General features: G+C 34.0%; 1 protein-coding gene across 1 annotated transcript in view; it reads left to right on the top strand.

Annotated features, from left to right (window-relative positions):
* The window catches only part of LOC123824516 (sulfotransferase 1 family member D1), a 38,300-nt gene extending 22,367 nt beyond the window's left edge, over positions 1-15,933 (top strand). The window contains exons 5-8 of the mRNA XM_045847693.1: positions 4,385-4,511; positions 7,440-7,534; positions 13,203-13,383; positions 15,571-15,933. Coding sequence (XP_045703649.1) covers positions 4,385-4,511; positions 7,440-7,534; positions 13,203-13,383; positions 15,571-15,683 — 516 coding nt within the window. The 3' untranslated portion in view covers positions 15,684-15,933. The remainder of the gene's footprint in view (positions 1-4,384; positions 4,512-7,439; positions 7,535-13,202; positions 13,384-15,570) is intronic.
* The last annotated feature ends 5,350 nt before the right edge of the window (positions 15,934-21,283 follow it).

Genomic DNA, 21,283 nt, shown 5'->3' with positions numbered 1-21,283 from the left:
TCCTTTTATTGTCTTGATCCATTTATCATTACATAGTGTTCTTTGTTTCTTTATAGTCTTTATTTTAAAGTTTATTGTCTGATATAAGTATTATTTTTTTACAAGAAATCTCTTTTTCCATCCTTTTACTTTTAGTCGGTGTGTTTGTTCACTCTGAGATTCCTCACTTATACATTATATATATCTTATTTTTTTATCCAAAACTACCCTATGTTTTTTTTTTTTAAGGGAGATTTTAGTTTTAATTAAACTCTTTAATTTCCTGGGTGACTTTTATTTTATTTTATTATTTTATTTTATTTTAATTGTTGTTCAAGTACAGTTTTCTATTTTTTACTCCCATCCCAGCCCACCTCCCCCCAGTGCTCCCCATCTCCCTCCCATTTCCACTCCCCCTAGTTTTTGTCCATGTGTCCTTTATACTTGTTCCTGTAAACCCTTTCCCTTTTCCCCTGAAATTCCCTCCCCTGTCCCGTCTGATCACTGTCAGCCTGTTCTCTATTTCAGTGTCTTTGGTTATATTTTGCTTGTTTCTTTGTTTTGTTGTTTAGGTTCCTGTTAAAGGTGAGATCATATGGTGTTTGTCTTTCACTGCCTGGCTTATATCGCTTAGCATAATGCTTACCAGTTCCATTCATGCTGTTGCAAAGGGTAGGAGCTCCTTCTTTCTTTCTGCTGCATAGAATTCCATTGTGTAAATGTACCATAGTTTTTTGATCCATTCATTTACTGATGGGCATCTAGGTTGCTTCCAACCCTTGGCTATTGTAAATTGTGCTGCTATGAACATTGGGGTACATAGGTTCTTTTGGACTGGTGTTTAGGGTTCTTAGGATATAATTTCAGCAGTGGAATTTCTGGGTCAAAAGGCAGATCCATTTTTAGTTTTCTGAGAAAATTCCACACTGTTTTTTCCGTAGTGGTTGTACCAGTCTGCAGTCCCACCAACAGTGCACTAAGGTTCCCTTTTCTCCACAACCTCTTCAACATTTGTTGTTTGTTGCTTTGTTTATGATGGCCATTCTGACTAGTGTGAGGTGGTATCTCATTGTGGTTTTAATTTACACCACTCTGATAGCTAGTGATATTGAGCATCTTTTCATGTGTCTCTGGATCTTCTGTATGTTCTCCTTGGAGAAGTGTCTGTTCAAGTCCTTTGCCCATTTTTTAGTTGGGTTGCTTGTCCTCTTAGAGTGGAGTCGTGTAAGTTCTTTTGTATATTTTGGAGATTAAACCCTTGTCTGAGGTATCACTGGCAAATATGTTTTCTCATATGATTGATTCTCTTATTTTAATACTGTTTTCTGTAGCCATGCAGAAGCTTTTTATTTTGATGAGATCTCATTTGTTTATTCTTCCCTTATGTCCCTTGCTCTAGGGGACATATCAGTAAAAATGTTCCTGTGTGAAATATCTTGAGATTTCCCTGAGGGATATATGTTCTCCTCTAGGACTTTAATGACATCATGGTTTATATTTAAATATTTTATCCACCTTGAATTCATTTTTGTGTAGGGTGTAAGTTGGTGCTCTAGTTTCAATTTTTTGCACATAGCTGTCCAGTTACCCTATGTCTTTTGATTGGAGATCTTAAGCTATTTGCCTTTAAAGTGATTATTGATAGGCACATATTTATTGCCATTTTATCCTTCACAACTATCTTCCTCCTTCTTTTTCCTCTTCTTCTTGACCTTCTTACTTTCCTCCTCCTTCTCTTTCTTCTCCTCCTCTTCCTCCTTCTTTTTTTTCTCTTTCTCCACCTTGTCTTACTCCTCCTCCTCCTTTTCCTTTCTCCTCAAGAAGACACTTTAATATTTCTCATAATATTGGCTTGGTAGTAATGAACTACTTTAGTTTTTTTTGTTTTTTTATGAAGCTCTTTATTTCTCCTTCAGTTTTAAATGATAGGCTTACTGGGTAAAGTAGTCTTGGTTTCAGTCCAGCCTTTTCTGAATCTCCACTTTTTCTACCAGTCTTGATATAACTTCCTCTGTAAATCCTTTGTTATAAGACTTCTATTTAGCTAGACTTCAGTTGGTTATTCAGACTGATTTTTCCATATTTTAGTTACATTTTCAGTTTGTTCCTGGGAGTAGATGAATGTAGGTTCCACTTAATTCACCAGCATCTTGGATCTCTTAAATTTCATTATATCATAACTCACTCAGTATTTCCTTTTACAATTTTACAATAATATCTTAATTTTGAGATTAGTAAGTATGTCAGTATAAAATTTTTTTCTGTCAATGTTAGAGTATTCTGTATTTGTTTCTAAGAATGCCATCCCCCAAATCATGATGATATTCTCTCTTCTGTTTACTTCTATAAGCCTTGTTGTTTCAATAATTACATTTAAATCTAAACATATTTCATATCTATAATATAATTATTCTTTAAGTATTTTGATATATCAGTATTCTTTATTTTTCTCATATACATGTGCACATATACAAACACCCTTACATTATTTTCTAAATATTTGTTCCTAGTATACACACATAAATCTTTTATCCTAACACCTTGATTATCATTACAAATGCAAACATGAATAAGATACTCTCTGAGTTATCTAAGAGAGTTATCTAATATCTAATATCTCAGATATTAGATATCTGAGTTATGTAATATTGTCTTATTTAATTTCTACAGATACTATTGATCTTTGTCTTCTTGCAAGTCTCTTTTCTATGCTACATTATTCAATGGTTTAAATAGCATATGGTCCTGCAGAGTACCTTAAATAGTGGGGGAAAAGCAAATAGTGGGGAAAAATTACTATATGTAATTATGAAAAATAATTACATATAGAAATATAAGTGCTAATATGGGACAACACCATCTTATAGATGAAGAAAAATTTAATCAACATGCTAAAAAAAAGTAGGATCTTTTTTTTTTTTTGGATGCACTAGGTCATTTTACAGAGAGAAAATTCTGTGTACATGGGCTGGCAGATTTGAAACAGCAAGATGTGTGTCAAATTTTACAAGAGGTTCAGTGTGGTTAAAAAAATGAATTTGGGAAGGTAGGCAGTCATTAATCCTAGATATGGGAAAGTTGTTTAGAGTATGCTTTACTGGGGTACCTTTAATGGAATGACCAAAACATCTTTTGTTTTTCTTTTGAAAAATTGATTATAATTTCAACTTTGTTATATAATTAGTCTTTGTTCATGTGTTTATGTTTTCCTTCTTTTTTCACTTAAAGTCTAATAAAAAACAATAGTGATAAGAGAGTAGAAATATATTTTATCATTCTATTCCAGAAATAAAAAACTATATAATCTCCCAGAATCTATAGCCTTGCTCTTGAGAGAACTGGGGGATATCTTCTAGATAGCCTCCTGCCCAACCTGAGGCAAGTGGAAACAGAGCTTACTAAAGATTTAAAGTGATAATGATAGGAAAAGAAAACAATGCATTCATTACCATAACTTTTGGGTACTGAAATAGGAAGAAATTGGTAATGTTTATAAGGTGTAGCATTTTCTCAAGAAATTACATCAGCAGCAGAGTTTCAACTGTTAGAACTCCATAATCAATCTTTTGAAAATCCCTTTCCAGACATTTCCTTCCTTCTCTCATTCTTGTCCCAGAATATGAGAACTACTACCAGTGACTTGGGGATATAAAACTTCTCATTTCCTTTACCTCTCAGTTGAAAAAGAAGAAAATATGAATTTGCTAAGATAAATGGAGATTTCTTCCTGAATGCATTTTCTCTTAGAAATATTTTTACCACGTGTGTTATTGGAAACTCAGTATTGTTAGGTATGTTTCAGGAGAGAATTAGACTTAATGGAAGTCAGCAGACTTTATGGAAAACTTAATTATCAATGAAGCATAATAATGTCATTTCTACTGGGAAATATATTTAAAATTTCTGCCTATAAGAACATGGGAGGCCTTCAACATAAAATAAATTTTAATCTCACACTAATCATTATAAACATGGGGAGAATGAAGAATGTTTAATGTTTATTGATGAAATTTACCCAAATAATAATTTATTTTAATAAAACATAAGGTATGTTCAACTTTAAAAATTGTTCTTTAGCTTTGATAAGTGATGATACACAAAAATATTCTAAATTTTAGAAAAATATTGTTTTGTTAATTTAATATTTACTGTTATTCTTATTATCCATGGCTTTCCATGTTTCAAGAGATTTTTCTTTCAAAGGAAAGAGAACACGAGTGTGTGAGAGTTGAGAATTTTTGCATTAAGAAAATTAAGTAGTTGTGAACATCCTATATCAGGACATAGATATACACACCCAGATCAGAAAAAAAGAAAGAGAAAATAAGCATTCTGTCAAGGTAAGCAAATATTTACAAACTATAAAGGATAGAAAGAAAATTATGATTTCTCATATTCCCCGCAGATGGTCTACGTGGCACGGAATGCTAAAGACGTGGCTGTGTCTTACTATTATTTCTACCAAATGGCAAAATTACACCCAGAGCCTGGTACCTGGGAGGAGTTTCTGCATAAATTCATGACTGGGAATGGTGAGTCCAACTTTTATTTTAATCAATCATGGAATTCCATGATAAAAAACAAGGTGAGATGTTTTTGTGTGTTATTGTTGTTTCATGAGGAGATATAAAATTCAGATATAATTTTGTATTTATTATACACAGTGCTGGGCACTGCACTAATGTATTAGGAAGACAATAGAAGAGTACATAGTTATCTCTTTCTCTTAAGGATTTTTGAGGAATATGTGACACACAGATTTTTCAGCCCTTTGTCTCATTGTTTCATTAGTACTTGGTGACTACTCCTAGGTACTTTCTTCTGTTGCTGTCTGAGTCATTTTATTGTTTTGATTTTATACATATTTCTTTGACTCTCTTTTCTTTACCATGCCTTCAGTTTTGTTTTATAAACACAATTCTTGAATGGCGATTTTATCTGTAAAGTTTTCTTTTTTCTATCTGTGCATCCTCTCTTTTAGGAAAACTTACTCATACCTGTGGTAATAACTCTACTTTTAATTCTCATATAAACATTTTCTAATAAAAATGTTTATTTGCCTCTTTTCAAGGCAAATGCACCCCAATGATATCTTCCAAATTTTTACTCCTGCTATTGTTTGGACTATTTTCTACCCATAGAATATCTACTCATTCTTTTTTTTTTCTAAGTATTTTCAAATGTATTTCTTAAGAACAAGGATGTGCTCTTACATAAATACAGTACTATGATAAAACCCAGGTATTTATATTGATACAATACTATAATCTATGGACCTTACTCTTACTTTGTCAATTGTCCCAATAATGTTTCTTTATAGCAATTTCTAGTCCATGATCCAATTCACAATCACACACCACACATTGCATTTAGTTTTCATGTTTCTTTAGTCTGTGGTCTATCTTTGTCTTTTATGACTTTTACAATTGTAAAGGTCATAAAATAGGACTCACCAGTTGTTTTACAAAATGTCCCTCAATGGAGGTTTGTCTGGTTTGTCCTCATGATTATATTGAAGTTATGAATTTTTCGTGGGGCACTATAGAGGTATTGTGGAATTCTTATTGTACCATATCAAGAAATGCATGATGTCAGTTTATCATTTTCTGGTAGCATTAACTTTGATCACCTAGCCTTCCAGGTATGTCCACTGTGAAGTTGCTACTGTTCTTAGAACCAGATATATTTTGCCTACTCCAGAGCCCTTTCTTCAGATCTCCATCCCAATGCTTTTCTCTTGTTTTCCTCTGCTATGAACATCTATACTGCTTATTGTCTGAATTACTCTCTGCCATTTTGCTCTTCTAGTTTTATTTGTCAAAAGTTGTATGCATTTTTCACAACAAAATACTACATACTGAATTGTTGAAACAACAAAAATTTATTTTCTCACAGTTTTGGAGCTCAAGTCCAACATCAGGGTGTCCTCATGATTGAATTCTTCTGAGGCTCTTTTCTTTGATATGCAGATGGATGTCTTCTCTCTGTGTCTTTATATGTTCTTCTCTCTGTCTATGTCTGTGTTGTAATTACCTCTTGTTATAAGGAGACCAGTCCTATGGGATTAGGATTTTTGGGGGACATGGAAAGTTACCCCTTTCCCTCTTAGTTCTTCTGGATGGTAGAATGATTATAATGACCTAAGGCAGATTAACAAAAAGGAAGACAAATTTTAATATGTGCACATGGACAATTCACATAAAAATGAACAATTCAAAGACAGGAAGGCAGAATTATATATATATATATATATATATATATATATATATATATATATATAATTCTGAACAAAGAAGGAAGAACCAGGGAAGTAAGGCAAATGTACAAGAGGTTTTTAGTATCAAATGTTTATGGCTGTATTAAAACAATGGGACACATGAAGAGCTTTGATTAAATGGGCTTTGCTAGCTTCCTTCCTGTCTACCATTCCTAGTTCATATTAAACTGGAATAATCCATGATGACATCTCCCTTCTGGAACTTGGCCACTATTTTAAATACTTTTAGTTAGTAAAAGGCAAGGCTAGAGTTTCTTCCTGAGCCTCTGAGCCTTGATTGTTTTTAATTTAAAATAATCTGCATACCAAAATGACACACCTTGAGGAGACTCATTCTGAACCTCTACAGACCTGCCTTAATAGCCTAATTTTAATTTACCTCTTTAAAGACACTATCTTCAAATATAGACATATTCTGAGGTGCTGGGCTTACGATTTCAACATGTGAATTTTGGGGTATACACAATTCAGCCATACTACTCTGCCTTCCAGTCCCCCAAAATTTATGTCCTCACATGCAAAATGCATTCATTCCATCTCCAAAGCTCCAAAAGTCTCAAACTATTCCTGCATCAACTCTGAATCTAAAATCTCATCTAAGTATCATGCAAATGGTATAGGTCGGAGTTATGGTATGATTCATTTTGAGACCAAATTCCTTTTTGGTTGTGAAATTGTGAAAACAGATAATTTTAGAAAATGCAGTGGTGGGACAGACATAAATAATCATTTTCATATGAAACAAAAGAAGGAGAAATCAGAAAGAAAAAAAGACCTGAAACCTAGCAATAGGTTTCCATTAGATTTTAAGGCAAATTCCATTAGATTTTAAGGCTTGAGAATAGTCCTCTGGATTAAGACCTACCCTAATGACCTCATTTTAACCTAATTACCTCCTTACATGTGACATGCATAAACTCAGTCATATTGTAAAGTACTGATTGGATTTCAGGGAACACAACTCATCTCATAATAGAAGTACTTCATCCTTTTTTAGACTGTAAATTCAGTGAGAGTAGGGATGATTTGATATATTTCCATTATACTATGGCCTCTTTTTCTTAAATGAATAAGTAAACAGTCTGTATGTATTAATAACAATAACTTAAAGTAGCATTCAACAATTTAACAATTTTTTATGTAAATAGTTTTAACTTTGCAAGCACTTTATCTTTTAATGTAGTGGCTTTTGGTTCTTGGTATGACCATGTGAAGGGTTGGTGGGAGAAAAGGAACAATTATCGTATCCTCTACCTATTCTATGAAGACATGAAAGAGGTAAGAGACAACCACAATTTTTACTTAATTTTTTAAAGAAACCTAAGCTTCATCTTCTCTGTATCACATTTTCCTCTCCTCTTGATTTATAAATATAACTAATCTAGCATCCTGCTAACTCTGCCTTGAGAATTCATCTTTCACTCCATCCACTTCTTCCTACCACCACTGCTTCCTATTCTAGTTCAGGCAACTTTCTAGATTTATTCAGACTGTCTCATTTGTGTCTATTTTCCCCTCAGAGAGAATGATCTTGAAACCTAAATCAAAATACTGCCAAATTCCTTTTACAAATCTCTCCATGGCTTCTATCTCTTTGTGAAATATAAAATCACTAAGGTAATATATAAAGTTAAACATTATTTAGTTCCTGTCAATCTCTCCAACTTCTACAGGTGCCACCAATTCCTTTCTCTGTGAGGAAATGTCTTCATTTAATGTCTTCACTTGAATGTTACTCTTCACAAAGTTCCTTTTCTGCCAAAATGTCAAGTATCCTACCTTGTTATTATCTATTAGAGTTTGTTTTGCTGCTCTTGTTCTCTTCATAGTATCTACTATCACTTCTAATTATTTTGTGAATGTGTTTCTTTACTTACATTTTCTTGTCTCCTCTACTGTAATGTAAGCTCCATGAATGTAGAGACTCAAATTATTTTGTCCATAATTGTTTCCCCTAGTGGCATGCACAGTGGAGAAACAATGTAATTTCCTTATTTATTCTAGTCTTTATTTTCTCATCTTTCATTTGACTCTTATAATGGAAGATAACTCACTCCCTAATATTATCTAAAATTTATTCTGATTTATTTAAATGATCCATTTAAAAAACATTGTTTCATATCTCCTCATGCATAGACAGTAGGCTGAAAGCTGTTGGTGGTGTGTTGCTGGGTGGGCAGGGGGTGGGGTTGAGAAAAAAAAAGGAAAAATAACTCATGGTCATGGACAGCAATGTGGTGATTGCTAAGTTGAGGGTGGTGTGGGGAGATGGTGGAGGGTATAAGGGGAATAAGTGGTGATGGATGGAGACTTGACTTGGACTGGTAACAAAATACAGTGTAGATATGAAGCATTGTAAAATTGTGCACCTGAAACCTGTATAATTTTGTTAATCAGTGTTACCAGAATAAATGCATTAAAATAATGTTCCACATTTCTTAAATTGAATTTTTCTCAGATAGCTTGTCTAAACCTCTCTTTTCTCTTTAACATGATGTCTATGTGTAGGGGGAAAAGGATAAATTATATAAGTCATAATAAGAATGAGGATAGCTGGGATCCCTGGAAACAATGTCCATTGACTTCCGCCTCCCCACAATGTATCTGGTTTAAATGTCTCAGTTGCTCAGATTCTAGAACCTCGACTCAGTCTCATCTTGATCCTTTAGATTCCTCTAAATTCCTTTATATGGCTATGACTACTATTCATCTTTTATTTGGAAAATCAAATATATAGCCTTTTAGGAAACCACCTTACTCAGCTAAGGTAGATCTTCCCCTGGTAGATTTTGTAGTCAAATTGTCAGTCTCTTCTGCATCCTATTCAAGTTACTTTGTACCTATGAATTTGAATTATACTGAAATATTACCCTACTTGTGAGTCCAAAAGCAACAAGTAGTGGTTGGAGTGGGTCCTGAAGAGGATAGCATTTTATTGAAAGGAAAATTCCCAAATGACGTCATAATAAGGTTTCAGAAAAAGAAGTTTAGTTTCTTCAAATATGGGATGAAAATTATATCTGCTGCCAGAAAGGCTCACAATACCCCAAGAGTCTCAGAGTCTTTGTGTCATCAGACCTGCCCCAAATTCTCACTACAAGTTTGAGCAGTCTACCTTTTCTTTATCACTGTTGCACTTAATTTTCACATGATAGATGTGGCACAACTAGAAATTCAACTTTCTCAGTAATTCTTCCACTAGAATAAGTAAGGTTTTTGTCTAATTTTCAGCAAATTTGGTTCTGGAGCTAGAAGAAATAGATCATTTTAGAGCCACTGCAGAAACTCTCTGGTTCTGTTTCCATGAACTGAGATGGGTAGCTCAGGAAAGATAAAACTCAGATTGCCCTTCTTCCTGATATCACCAAGTCACTAAGATTATGGCTCTATTTCTCAGTTTGATTTGTACCACCAAGATACCTCCCAGTGGGCAACAGGGTATAAACTCATTGGCCTAAGCACCATTCTTTCATTTTATCTAACATGTTGTTCTATGAACAATCTGAAGTACAGGTACAGGAATGTGAGACCTTCCTAAAATGTGCTTAAAAAAAAAACACAACTGCTGAGCCCAGCCCCTGTATCTGTATCTGACTGCCCCAAGGCCTGGCACTAGCAGTAGCCATCTCCAAATTGTTTTATAGCTTACGCCAAGAAGCCCAAGAGAGAACACAATTGGAGGTTGACCTAGACCTGAACCACTAGGGAACCCTGAGAGCCTGTGCACCCAGTGGACAGTTACAGAACACATCAGAGTGCCACCCAACCACCTCCACAAAGAGCTAAGGGAGATAGTTGCTTGCCACAGGACATAGACAGTCCTATCAACTGTCTGAACTGGATAAATCCCATCCATTGGCCGACTGACAGCAATCAAGACTCATCTACAAGAGGAGAGAGTACTCAACCCACACAGAGGGTGCACCTTGAGAACACAGCTTGGGAGATAGGAGACGCTATGCCAATGGACCTTACAGGACACCTACTATATTAGACCATGCTACTAAGACATGGACTCAAAGTAGATCTCCCCAGTACATAGAAAAAATACAGGGAAATTGTCAAAATGATAAACAAAGGAATATGGCCTAAATCAAGGAACAGAACAAAACTCCATGAAAACAACTGACCAAAATGGAGATAAGTAATCTATCAGATGCAGAATTCAAAACACTGGTTATAAGGCTGGTCAAGGAATTCAGTGGGTACTTCAACAGCATAAAAAAAGATGTAGGCAGCAATGAAAAGAAATACTAATTGATATAAAGAACATTTACAGGGACATCCAACCCATGGCCCATGGACCATATGTGGCCCAGGATGTCTATGAATGCAGGTCCCCCAACAATCTTAAATTGACTTAAAACATTATGAGATTATACTGTGACACATAATAATGTCATGATATATTTAATGTGTAGCCCAAGACAACTCTTCTTCTTCCAGAGTGGCTCAGAGACACCAAAAGTTTGGATACCCCTGCTTACAGGGAATCAACAGCAGAGTGGATGAAGCCAAGAAGAAAATGAATGATTTGGAGCACTAGGAAGAAAAAACATCTAATCAATACAAAAAGTAGAAAAATAATACAAATAATCACTGATAGTGTAAGGACCCTCTGGGGAAACTTCAAACATTCCAATATTCATATCACAGGAATGCCAGGAGGAGAAGAGAAAGAGCAAGAAGTTGAAAACTTGTTTGAAAAAATAATAAAAGAAAACTTCCCTAACTTGGTGAAGGAAATAGACATACGAGTCCAGGAAGCACAGCTGGTCTCAAACAAGATGGATATGAAGAGGACCATACCAAGGCACATAATAATTAAAATGCCCAAAGTTAAAGAGAAAGAGGGAAACTTAAAAGCAGCAAGAGAGAAGCTGATAATTACCTTCAAAGGAGTTCCCATTAGACTTTCAGCTGGTTTCTCAAAAGAAACTTTGCAGGCTATAAGGAATTTGCAAGACATATTCAAAGTGATAAAGAGCAAAGACCTGCAACCTAGATTACTCTATTCAGCAAAGCTATCATTTAGAATCAAAGAACAGATATTACACCAAACTATTATTATATAAAATGTTAAAGGGGCTTATTTAAGACAAAGAAGATCAAAACTATGAACATTAAAATGGCAATAAACACATAACTACCAATAATTAAATCTAAAAAACAAACTGAGCAAACAAGCAGAAGAGAAATAGAATCACAGATATTGAGAATATTGAGATGCTGGCCTATGAGGAAGTTATGGGGGAATGTGGGAAAAGGGTCAGGATTTAAGAAATACTATTTGTTAGTTACAGAATAGGCAGGGGGGTGTTAAGAATAAGAATAGGAAATGGAGTAGCCCAAGAACTTATATGCATGAAAGAAAGAGCGGGGATCGATAGAGGGACTGGGCAGTGCTTGGTGGAGGAGGGCATAAGGGGAAAATTGGGACAACTGTAAAAGCATAATCAATAAAAATAAATAAATAGAATAGATAACTAGAAAATCAATGGGGACAATGTAATAGCATAATCAACATAAATTAATTAATTAATAGAAAAAAGCATAATAAATACACCAAAGTAGCCTTTCTTCTTCATTGCTGCCTATTTCTCCTCCTTATCATTCTTTAGGTTGGAAAATGGACAGGATTTTATTTCACTTTGTCTTAATATCTTCATACTATCTAAAAAATATCTATGTGGGTATGAGAGGTATAAAGAGTATCTTTTTTCCACTGTAAGAGAACTCTCTGAGACAAGTAATCTATTCTTTTATTGATATTTAATTGACATAACATTAGTTGCAGGTGTGCAACATAATGATTCAATATGTGTATATATTGTGAAATGATCACCACAGAAATTCTAGTTGACATCCATCGCCACATATAATTACAATTTTTCTGTGATGAGAACTTTTAAGATCTACTCTTTTAATAACTTTCATATATATGATACAATATTATTAACTGTAGTTAAAAATTATTCCTAATCTTAGAGGAATTATTTTCAGCTTTTATCACTGATTACATTAGATATGGGCCTGTTATATAAGGCATTTATTGTGTGGAGACATGGCCCCTTTAAGTTCTTAATTGAGAGTTTTTATTATAAAAGAATGTTGAATTTCATCTCATGCTTTTCCTGCATCTATTGAGATAATGTAATTTTTATCCATCATTTTGTTAATGTGGTGTATCACTTTGATTGCTTTATAGTTGTTGAACTATAAAGGCCCATGATCAGACCCATCTGATCATGGTTGCACATTCCTTTAAAAGTGCAAGAAAAAAAAAAGGAAAAAAAAGAAACAGGATACAAATGAAATAAACATTATAGATGCTTTGCTAATAAAAAAAAGTGCTGTTAAATTTTGTTTGTTAGTATTTTGCATCTATATTTATCAGGGATGTTAGCCTATAATTTTCTTGTTTTGTACTCCCTTTGTATGGCTTCATATCAGGGTAATGTTAGTCTTACAAAATGAGATTAGAATTGATCCCTCCTCTTTTATTTTTTGAAGAGTTTGAGAAGGATTTACAAATTTCTGAAAGGATTTAATTCTTCCTAAAATTTTAGTAGGTAATCTGTTCTTGATATTAGCTATGAAAAAAAAAGAAACAGACTGAGGGATTTTGTAAATTATAACTTTCAAAATAGTAACTTACTTTGTTGCCATCTGTTATTCTGTAAGTTAATTCTATTTTTGAATGTGAAAGGTTAAATATTAATTCAATATTTTAATTTGCATTTTTTGAAACATATTTCTTACAGCAGATGATTGCCTATTACAATCAAGAATAGAATATGTACCCAGGAATGCAAAATGAAAGTGTGGATAAAGTATAAAATAATTTCCTCTACCATATTGACATATATAGAACCTAATTGAATGTATTTGCCTACTTCATGATGAGATCCACCTGAAATATTGCCTTGTTTTTATATTCTTTTAGGATCCAAAGCGTGAAATTCAGAAGTTGTTAAAGTTTCTAGAGAAAGACCTGCCAGAAGAAACTGTGAATAAAATCCTCTATCATAGTTCTTTTGATGTGATGAAGCAGAATCCTTGTGCAAACTATACTACTGTACCAGGATTTGACATGGATCAAACTGTGTCTCCTTTCATGAGAAAGGGTGAGAACATCATATCTTAGCTCCTATAGATTTTGCTAGTCACATGAAAGGGAGAATAGGTGGATTAATAGGAGCATCATTATGAGAAATGGAAAGAGATTGAGGGAAAAATTAGGAACCAAAAACTTAAGAGAAAATAATTTATTGTGAATAAACTCTATCATTGCTGTAATACTAACATGTAAGACAAGTCTCTAGTAAGAAATGTTTACTCAGGAGCCTCTATATCAAGAAGCATGAGTCTTGAAACAAATTTCTATATCAGAAGAGTGTCCTTCACTTGTCTGAATTATCCAGATATCTATTCTTCATTCCTTAGAAATTTTGTGGTGGCAGTTAGCAAGTTTACATGATGTTAGACATTTTAAATTGAGGGAAAGTGTCAACATCTTGAGGTTGTTGCTATGATTATGGCAAGTCATTGCATCCTTGGCCTTGAACTCAATGTGTAACTATCATCTTGCACAAAATAGTACTTTAATAAATAATAAATATGAGTTGTATTGAATTGTGTGCTGTGAGAAAGAGAGAGAGAGGGAGAGAGAGGAAGACAGATTCTGTTAGTTCTCTATGTATTCGTCAGCTATATTATAAAATCAACTCCAATAGTCTCAGTTAATTAAAACCACAAGATTAACTTTCATTTAATATTGGTGGCTGTTAGTCACCTCTGGCTATTGCAATTGTGCTCAGCTCTTTTCGAGTCTGACCAGTGTTCATTGGCTCTTATGGGCTTAACCTCTTGTGCCTTCTCTTTCTGAAACCCAGGCTGAAAGAGCTGCTGGTTTGTGGGATGTACCAACATTATGGTATAGAGAAAGTGAGGTAGTGGAAACTTGTAATGCTTTTTAAAAGTTTCTGTTCAGATATGGTATATATTGTACCTATTCAAGGTCCATTGGCCAAAGCTTGTCAAAAATTTAAGCCCACACTTAGAGAGGCAAGGAAGAATCACACAACATATGACAATTGTCAGAGATGTAAAATCTTACATGAGAGAATGAATCATCCAAACTGAGACAGTTTTGGAGAAACAGGTGTTTTGGTGAGAGCCTACAAAGGGAACTATTAAGGGTAAATTTAATTACAATGTGTCATCATGCATTCTAGAGATTTTTCTTTGAAAAAGTAAGTATGCCATAGCTAAGCATTGCTGGGGATATCTGAATCCCAAGCACATAAGATTTTACCTCCTAGGAGACATTTGGCAATATCTGGAGGTATTTTTGATGATCATGATAGGGGTACATAACTGACATCTAATATGTAGAAACAAAAGATGCTGATAAACATGATACAATGCAGAGAGAAATCCCACACCACCCCCATAATAATGGTCTAGCTTCAAATGCCAAGAGTGCAGATGCAAATAAAATTCCAAAGTTGAGAAATCCTCAGCTTCCAGATATATCTTCTGGGTTACTTGGACATATTCTATGAAAATGGCATTGTTTTATTACATATTTATTGCAAATTCTATGTCCTGTATCTTTCCTTTGAGATTTTAAATATGGTTAATATTTTGAAAATTGAACAATCCTATAATAAAGATATGTTCAATTACTTTTAACCCAGTAATTTTCCAATCTTACTTCATCATAGAACTTTTTAAAATAAATATCATTTGACATTGAAAAATAAGGTTTAAAAAGACTGAAAAATTCTCTCTATCCTATGTTAACAAATCACTTAAAGCCAAAGAGTAAAGATTTGATATACTGGGTATTCTCCCAGTGACATTTCTTGGAGCTTCTTAAAATATTTTCTTCTTGTCTGGCTGGTGTAGCTCAGTGGATTGAGCGCAGGCTGTGAACCAAAGTGTAGCAGGTTTGATTCCCAGACAGGGTACATGCCTGGGTTGCAGGCCATGACTCCCAGCAACTGCACATTAATGTTTCTGTCTGTCTCTCTTTCTCCCTCCCTTCCCTCTCTAAAAAATAAATAAATAAAATCTTTTAAAAAATATTTTCTTCTTTATATGAGATCCAAGAAAAATTCATAGAAATTTTTGGAAAACTAAGAAGGTCTAGGAGTCTGGAAGTGGGAGTAGGAGTTAAGAAATAGAGTTGTGGAACAAATATATTCTAAAGTTAAAAACTTAAAAATGTAAGAGTGATCATTCAAATTAAAACTTATCTTAGAAACTTTGAAAGTAATCTCAAATTTACCATTTATCTTTCTTTTCAGGTATTGCAGGAGACTGGAAAAACAAGTTTACTGTAGCCCAATATGAGAAGTTTGAAGAAGATTATGAAAAGAAAATGAAAGAGTCTACACTGAAGTTTCGATCAGAGATCTAAGAAATAAGTGCTCTTTGTCCAACACCTTTGATGGTATTTAAATTAGAACAATATCTCTTTGAACATTTGGTGAAAGAAAACTCCATGTGACATTTCCTCATTTAATAATGCTAGTGATTTTCAATAGAATATTCAAAGAATTTCAGAGTCTACATATGAAAAATCAGTACTGTCTCTATGATTGTAACTACCTTCCACAAAGTTTTTACTATTCTTAAAGGCTAAATGAAATAAAGTTTAAAATTATAAATTTACCTGCTTATTTTTTTTAATTCAAGCTCTGGGTCTTTGAACTTGCAAAGAAGATATTTGAGTCTTCATGATAGATTGAATGGAACCAAATATTCCCCCCAAAAGACTTTAATTTCCCTTTGTTATAACTTAGAATGATAACTATGTGTGGCAATGGATGATAACTACACTTGTGGTGATCATTTCACAATATATACACCATTAAATCATTTTGTTGTACACCTGAAACTAATGTTATACATCAATTACATCTCAATTAAAACAACAATTGAGAGTGCCACTGTCAACTCTTTTGTCATCTTAGAAATTCTCTGTTTCCTCAGAATATTTGTAGTGCCATCTTACATGACTCATGATCATCTGACATGAGTGAAACCAGAAAAATCAGCATTTGTGCTGCCTTTCACTACCAGAGCCACTAAGTAAAGACAAGGATTGATTCTCTGGGGCGGGGGAGGGTTTATTCAGATGCCGCTGATCTGATAAAATGGTGGGTTATGTACTCTCAAAAACATCTTAACAGCTCATTTCAAGCCAATCTTTTTATAAGGGGTTTGGTAAAAAGGCTAATTGGATAAGAGTTGCAGTCTGGGGATGATTTTCCTAGTATTTCTTTATTTGCTGATCAACAACTATTTTTCCTCATGTATTTTTTTCTTTTAAGTATATTTTATTGATTAAACTATTACAGTTCCATTTTTTCCCCTTTATCCCCCTCTGCCTTGTACCTCCCCACCACCAGCTTCCCCCCCTTAGTTCACGTCCATGTGTGGTACACATAAGTTCTTTGGCTTCTCCACTTCCTATACTATTCTAAACTGCCTCTTGTCTATTTCATAACTATCAATTATGGTTATTATTCCCTGTATCTTTTCCATCACTCTCCCCTACTTTCCCTCCCAGCAGATAACCCTCCATGTGATCTCCATATCTGTGATTCTGTTCCTCTTCCTGTTGTTTCCTTACTTTGTTTCTGTTTTTGGCTTTTAGGTTCAGTTGTTGATTTGTTGTGAATTTGTTGTCATTATACTGTTCATAGTTTTGATCTTCTCCTTTCTCTCCAATAAGTCCCTTTAACATTTCGTATAATAAGGGCTAAGTGATGATGAACTCCTTTAGCTTTACCTTGTCTGAAAAGCACTTGATCTGTCCTTCCATTCTAAATGATAGCTTTTCTGGATAGAGTAATCTTGGATGTAGGTCATTGCTGTTCATGACTTCAAGTACTTCTTTCTAGCCCCTTCTTGCCTGAAAGATTTCTTTTGAGAAATCAGCTGATAGTCCTATGGGAACTCTTTTGCAGGTAACTCTCTCCTTTTCTCTTGCTGCTTTTAAGATTCTCTCCTTATCTTTAATCTTGGGTAATGTAATTATGATGTGTCTTGGTGTGTTTCTCCTTGGGTCCAGTTTCTTTGGGACTCTCTGAGCTTCCTGGACTTCCTGAACATCCATATCCTTCTCCAGACTGGTGAAATTTTCCTTCATTATTTTTTCAAATAAGTTATCCATTTCTTGGATTTCTTCTTCTAATTTTGGCATTCCTATGATTTGGATGTTGGAATGTTTAAATTTGTTCCAGTGATTCCTAAGCCTCTAATCATTTTTTTTAATTCTTGTTTCTTCATTCTCTCCCAGTTGAATGTTTATTTCTACCTTCTATTCCAAATTGTTGATTTGAATTCCAGTTTGGTTCCCTTCACTGTTGGCCCACTATATATTTTTCATTTCAGTTTGTATAGCCTTCACTTTTTCCTCAAATTTTCGACCATACTCAATCATTTCTGTGAGCATCCCGATTACCAATGTTTTGAACTCTGCATCAGGTTGGTCAACTATCTCTTTGTAGCTTAGTTCTTTTTCTGGAGTTTTGATCTTTTTTTCATTTGGGCCATATTACTTTGTCCAACACATCTGTTACATTGTAAGAGACAAAGCCTTAGGTATTTGCTAGGATATGACAACCCACTTTGCTACATTGTTGAGCTATCTGTGGGGAAGGGGTCAGAGAGGAAACAATGCTGCTTGCTTGGCTCTCTCACCCAACCTTCAGTCACTTCCCCCACTACCTCCAAGTAAATTGGGCCCTTCTGGTGCTGATTCCCAACTGTGTAGCTTTAGGTACATTCTAGGATTCTGTGGGTCTCTTTTATGAATGCTCCTGTGAAGCTGGGAGTTCCTCCCACCACTGCAACCCCCCTAGGTTTTTACATCCAGAGGTTTTGAGGCTTTAGTTTCCTACACTGAAACCCTGGGTTGTGCTGTCTGTCTCATCCTCCAGATGTTCCTCCTGGTTTATTTGCACACAAATACAGGACCATCTGGTCCACCAGCCACCACCTTACATGCCTATTCTGCCACCTTGTCACATGTCCTCTCCACCATGGCTATACTCCTACACCCCACCTACCAGTTTAGGTGAATGTTTCTTCTTTAACTCCTTAGTTGTCAAACTTCCATACAGTTTGATTTTCTGGCCGTTCTGGGTGTTTTTTGTTTTTAAATTTGTTGTCTCCCTTCTTTTAGTTGTGGGAGGAAGCAAAGTGTATCTACCTACACCTCCATCATGGCAAGAAGTTCTTATCAACAATTCTTTACCTGTGTCACAGGTGTTCCCTCCCTGGAAGACAATGGCTCAAATACCATCTCCGTTCAACAAAGGTTGAATTGCTTGTCAACCTCCTGGAGTTACTTAGATTATGTATTCCAATTCCTGGAATAACAGCTTTCAACATGCATTAATAACTTAAACTTACCAACTAAAAATAAAATCTTTAATTCTTTCCGAATTCCCCTATCACAAAGACAAAGTAAGGATGCCAGTGTGAGTCTATAAATTGTATTGGAATAAAGTTCAATCTCTTTATATTTGTTATCACATATAATTATATATAATTGCTATATACATAAACAGAAACAGTGAGAAAGAGAAGTATGAATAATAAAAATATTCATATATAATTGAATAATATATACAGTTATAGATATAATTCAATTATATATGAATATGTATTCTTATATATGAATATATATTCTTATATAAATATGCATAACATATACAAATATACAATTGAATAAGGTATTAACATATATGTTACTGTGTGTATTAATATTATATATTCATATATTATGTGTTATTTATATATTATATATTCATTTATATTATATATAATGCAAGAATATAATTACATCTATATATTATATATAATAATTACATCTATATTAATATATATAATTGAATAATATATATACATACACACATACATGCAAGTGGATCACATTTTATTGATTATGGTGCTCTGTGGAGTGCATGCATGCTACTGGAGACCAATCTTATAAATCACAGATAATTTTATAGGTCATAATGTCAGAATACCTCATTTTAGATGTATTAACTTTCAAAATAATGGGTCAACACTACTAATTCTGATCATTTAAAGCAAGAAAGATTAGAATCATCAAATTTCTTTTATTTTTTATGTCACATGTTGAATCTACTCTAAAATTCTGTTGCTGTAACTGGTGGTATTTTCTCAAAATATTGCCAGCAATGACCAACCTTTCGTTACAATATTATCTAGATTTAGATGGCTTCTGTAAGAATTCCCATGTATAATGATCCACCCTTTAGTCAGACCTATTCTCTTTACCTGGCTTCTGGCCTACATCAGAATACTTGCTAAATAGCCCTTTTCCCTCTGGCATTCACCATTCTTAGCTGTGGACCAAATGCTTTTATCCAAGATTCACTACTGAGCCACAGAAAGAAACGTCAAACAATTTGGAAAAATCTCCAGGGATTTATGTGGAGAATAACATCTAATCCCCATACATCAAAGACTATATTTTTTCATTTATATTGTAAAAAGTGAAATAAATAGAGCCATTCTAAAATTGAATTGGAGGCACCACTCCAGAGGAAATGTTTTGCACGTCTTACTCCTTGAAGCATGTTGAATATTTGTCTGGGGGAAAATAATATTTGGACTGGTCTAAATCAGCATTATCTTATAAACAACTGTAAAGCTAACAGGAAAAAGTAGACATCCTGACCACAAGGACTAATGATTATGAACATTCTTTAGAATCAGTAAACAACCATGTATAGCTCAGGAGAAATATAGCTTGTTAACATCAATAGAAATTCCTTTCTCTATTCATGCGATTGTTTCTTTTTCCCTTTCTTATAAAACTCCTTGACTTCACCCTGCATGTGGAACACTATTTGGGTTCTGCCTGAATCAGTGATTACATGACTGCAATCCTTTGATTTCAAATTAATGTGTATTTCTCCTCACTTTGACTTTTTACTTTTAAGGTTAATGATACAAAATTCTTCAAATGTCAAAATGTATGAAACAAAGAACTGAGTAGTGATTGATAGAATTTAAAGAAGGGACTTTCAGTGAAGTAGATGAAGCTATAAAAGGATAACCTGTGGTGACAGAAATATTCTGTATCCTAACTATTAATATCCTGGTGTTGATATTATACTACAGTTTTGCAAGATGTTATTACCATTAGGAAAAACTCGGTAACAAGGCACATAGGATCTTTGTATTATTTCTTGTAACCTCATGTGAATCTATAAGTATCCTCGAATTTAAATATAATAATTAAGAAAAGAACAGTTTTGAGAAAGTCATGTAACTACAGTCTGAGATAGTTTAGTTAAAGCAAACCAAAATTACAATCAATTATGGTGCAGTTTAAGAGGGTTCTAAGGCTCGATTACGGAGTGTGATAAAGGGAGTCTCCAAAGAGGAAGGGATCTTTTGTCACTGGGCGCTTGGCTGCCTGTTCATAGGGCTCACTCAGCTCTGAGCCTTGAAAGAAAAATATGTCCTCATCTTAAAAGATTAATCACCTTGTGATATTAACAGGCAAATATTAAAATATAAACATATAAATTTGTTCAAATTTCTATGATGAGCTTGACAAAGTAAGATTGGATCAAATATTTTTCTCAATAGTTTGTAGAATAGCAAAGGAAATAATATCCATGAGCATCCTGATGGTCTTTTAATAAAGGCCTCCCATTATTCAATATGTAAAGTAGTAATTAAATGATTTATCTGTTAATCTCTTAACACAAAAGCAGTGTAATGCATGCTGATTAAAGAGATTGAGTTCCCAGGAGTAAAATACAAATTTATGCTCAGACTGTTCCAAAAGGAAAAGAAATATATCCACGCTGTAGATTGAGACTGAGTCTTTAAAGCCAGAAGCTGTAAATCATTTCCTTTTTTTCTAAGACAAAGCCCATTGTTTATTTGTTCATCTCAGTTACATGCACCTTTACCATACATTAGAGAAATACTTCTCAGGTTGTCAAGGCATTCTCCAAAGTG

This window comes from Phyllostomus hastatus, unplaced genomic scaffold (assembly GCF_019186645.2).
Source record: "Phyllostomus hastatus isolate PE091 unplaced genomic scaffold, TTU_PhHast_1.1 phas_contig_579, whole genome shotgun sequence".
Taxonomy (NCBI): domain Eukaryota; kingdom Metazoa; phylum Chordata; class Mammalia; order Chiroptera; family Phyllostomidae; genus Phyllostomus; species Phyllostomus hastatus.
The sequence above is the reverse complement of the archived record's forward strand: the minus strand, read 5'-3'. Positions and strand labels throughout refer to the sequence as shown.